At 38.7% G+C, this 2,719-nt stretch overlaps 1 protein-coding gene across 1 annotated transcript in view; it reads right to left on the bottom strand.

Moving 5' to 3' along the window:
* Window positions 1–260: 260 nt before the first annotated feature.
* The window catches only part of LOC137642959 (uncharacterized), a 6,832-nt gene continuing 4,373 nt past the window's right edge, over window positions 261–2,719 (bottom strand). The window contains exon 2 of the mRNA XM_068375823.1: window positions 261–630. Coding sequence (XP_068231924.1) covers window positions 261–630 — 370 coding nt within the window. The remainder of the gene's footprint in view (window positions 631–2,719) is intronic.

Here is a 2,719-nt window from a genome sequence, read left to right as displayed (position 1 = left end):
TCGACCGTTATGTTAAATGTTTTTAGAATATCAAGAATAACTGAATAATCTTCATTTGTTCCACCATCAATCTGGACACATAATGACTTGCATCTTCCAATGGTCATCCGGGGGTCTTTAATTCTTATGCCCAGGTCTTTTTTCTTCGCATGAACTTCATTTGCATGTTTGATTGGCCATTCGTTGATGTCCTTCTTCATGAAGTCTGGACCTTTTTGCCACCTGGAATCCTTTCCCATTTCCGATAGGTTAAGACCACGTTACGCATCATCGGCAACGTTGTTTCCAGAGTCCACATGGTACCAATCGCGAATATCGGTCAGAGTTTGTATTTCACTAATACGGCTGGCTGTCCACATGTTGTACTTGTAGGGCTCATGACGCAGTTGTCCCAGAACTATGGTGCTGTCAGTTAGAAGCATTACCCTTTGAAAAATGAAGCTTGATTTTTTTACGATAGTCTGTTGCATTCTGGCACCCAGCAGACATCCAAGTAACTCACCACGGGGGATAGTTAACGTCGGAATTTGTGGCCAAGGTTTTGCCTTTGACATGGCAAGATCAGATGCTCGCTCACCATTTTCCAACTTCCAGTTGTAGTATGCGACACATCCATAGGCAGTCTGAGAACTATCACAAAAAATTACTAGAGTGGGTTTGTCAACTGCAGTTTCCGGTGTAAGACAGCGAACAAACCTGACTTCTTTTAGACCGTAGATCGAACGAATCACTTCTTTACACCGACTGCGGGTTGTAGGTAGGTCATCATTACCATTTAGGATTGGATCGTCCCATTCCTGTTTGAGGCAAAATATTAGACCCAGTTCATGCTTCAGGCATATGGTAACCGGAGTTGCAAGTTCCGTCGGATCATAGATGGTTGCTATGATCTGTAGATAATTTCTTCGATTGAAAGTGTCAGGGAGGGCATCATCAAAGTTTTCTAAACTGATATCTTCCTCTGATCTAATGCCTCTCCTTTTCTTTGAGAAGTTAATTCTACCTGAAATGGAAATCTCATCGTTGGCAGAATGATATATTATACCCAGGATTCTTTCCTGCTCTGGTGTCCGTCGCACATTGTCAGGTACATCCGGGCAATTCTTTATGTGGGCATCAATATCACTTTTACTTCCACCGATCATGAAATGCTTTATTATGAAGGATATCTCACTGAGGACAATAGCTCGAAATTTTTCTTGAATCTTTTATACGATCGAACTTCACCATTTCACGTCGGACAAGAAAGTTTCTTCAATTGGACGAATGATGAATTAGATTTGCTGACCTCATTAGCATGCTTAGGAATGTCCTCCTTTACCGATCGCTTTTCTATTCGCTCATTTATCTGCGTGGAAGGTAACACCCGCATCACGCAATGTTTTCAAAGTTTTGTCATAAGTCATATTGCCTGCAGACACTCTTTTCAAATCACTATATGATTCACGAAGAGAGTTCAATGATAACCTTAGATTATCAACAGTGGCGTTCTCTGCATCTGCTAAGATGGTCTTGGCGTCCAAACTTTCAATAGTCCAGGTCTCAAAGGCAATGTCAAATTTCTTCTGAGTCAAAGATTTCACTTTCCTGGGAGGCATGTTTACGAGATTGAACTGTAAACAGCAGTACAACACTCGAACGATGAATTCAGCGACCCAATTATGAGAAATAGAACACAAAAAGTATTGCTTCAAAACACCAACTTTGGGTAGATAACTGATAATAGCCACTTTTCTAGACAACGAGTCATTGACGGAACCAACTACTTAGGCATTCAAAAATTCAGCTTTCGCGAACTAAACTTGTTGACACTTTTGTTTGTTGTTATTGACAATGAAGTAATTTATGCACGAGTTGACCTTGAGGAAAATTGGAGCGAACTTACTTTAAAGTTTCCTCGATTCCGCAGAGCACTTGGAAATGAAATGTAGCGCAACTGCAGGGGTTTGCACCTGCCCAATCAGAATAAGACCATTGACACCTCAACCAACCATACGAATGAGCCATGTAACGTCACGACGTTGAAGTCGTTACAGACATTTCATTCTGCAAATGAAATAATTACAATAATATTTTTATCCTACTTTACAGAGAAAATGTCAACAGACATAAATTAAAATTAAATTACACTTATATTACGTCTTTCAAAACAATAATAAGTATATTACAACAAAACCAATCAAAACAGAAATAACAAATTTTAATTTAAATCGACCAGTAAATTACAAATGGAATTGATCAATCAATCCAGTTACTTACTCCAAGTTATTTAGTTGGAGGGCGCAGTCTTATTCTAAATTATTAATAGCGATCTCGAAAAGAGAACCGCCCAGCTCCAGTCCTCAAGATCAAGTGTAAAACAATGATTCTTTGCCCAGATTTTCGCTTGTTAAAGAATTCGTCCAGTACCTAGTTTGGCAACTAAACGACCCCAAATTTTATAATTGGCTGGTTTAATAATGGATATAGAGGACACGATTCGTGTCTGCTTACAATATAAGCTACGAAAAGAATAATACATAAAAGCGAAAAGAGTATTAACAAAACAGGCAGCTTAAATCAGAGATTGATCAGGAAATACTAAAGTGAAAGTATCCATAAAAACTGTTTTGGGATAAACACTAAGCAAACAGAATAAAAGAAGGTGAAGGTCATAAAACGATAAATATCATCTGCGCTGAAGGATGTTCTTTTAGGTTTGTTTATATTTAGCCAGAAT

This window comes from Palaemon carinicauda, chromosome 6, assembly GCF_036898095.1.
Source record: "Palaemon carinicauda isolate YSFRI2023 chromosome 6, ASM3689809v2, whole genome shotgun sequence".
Taxonomy (NCBI): domain Eukaryota; kingdom Metazoa; phylum Arthropoda; class Malacostraca; order Decapoda; family Palaemonidae; genus Palaemon; species Palaemon carinicauda.
The sequence above is the reverse complement of the archived record's forward strand: the minus strand, read 5'-3'. Positions and strand labels throughout refer to the sequence as shown.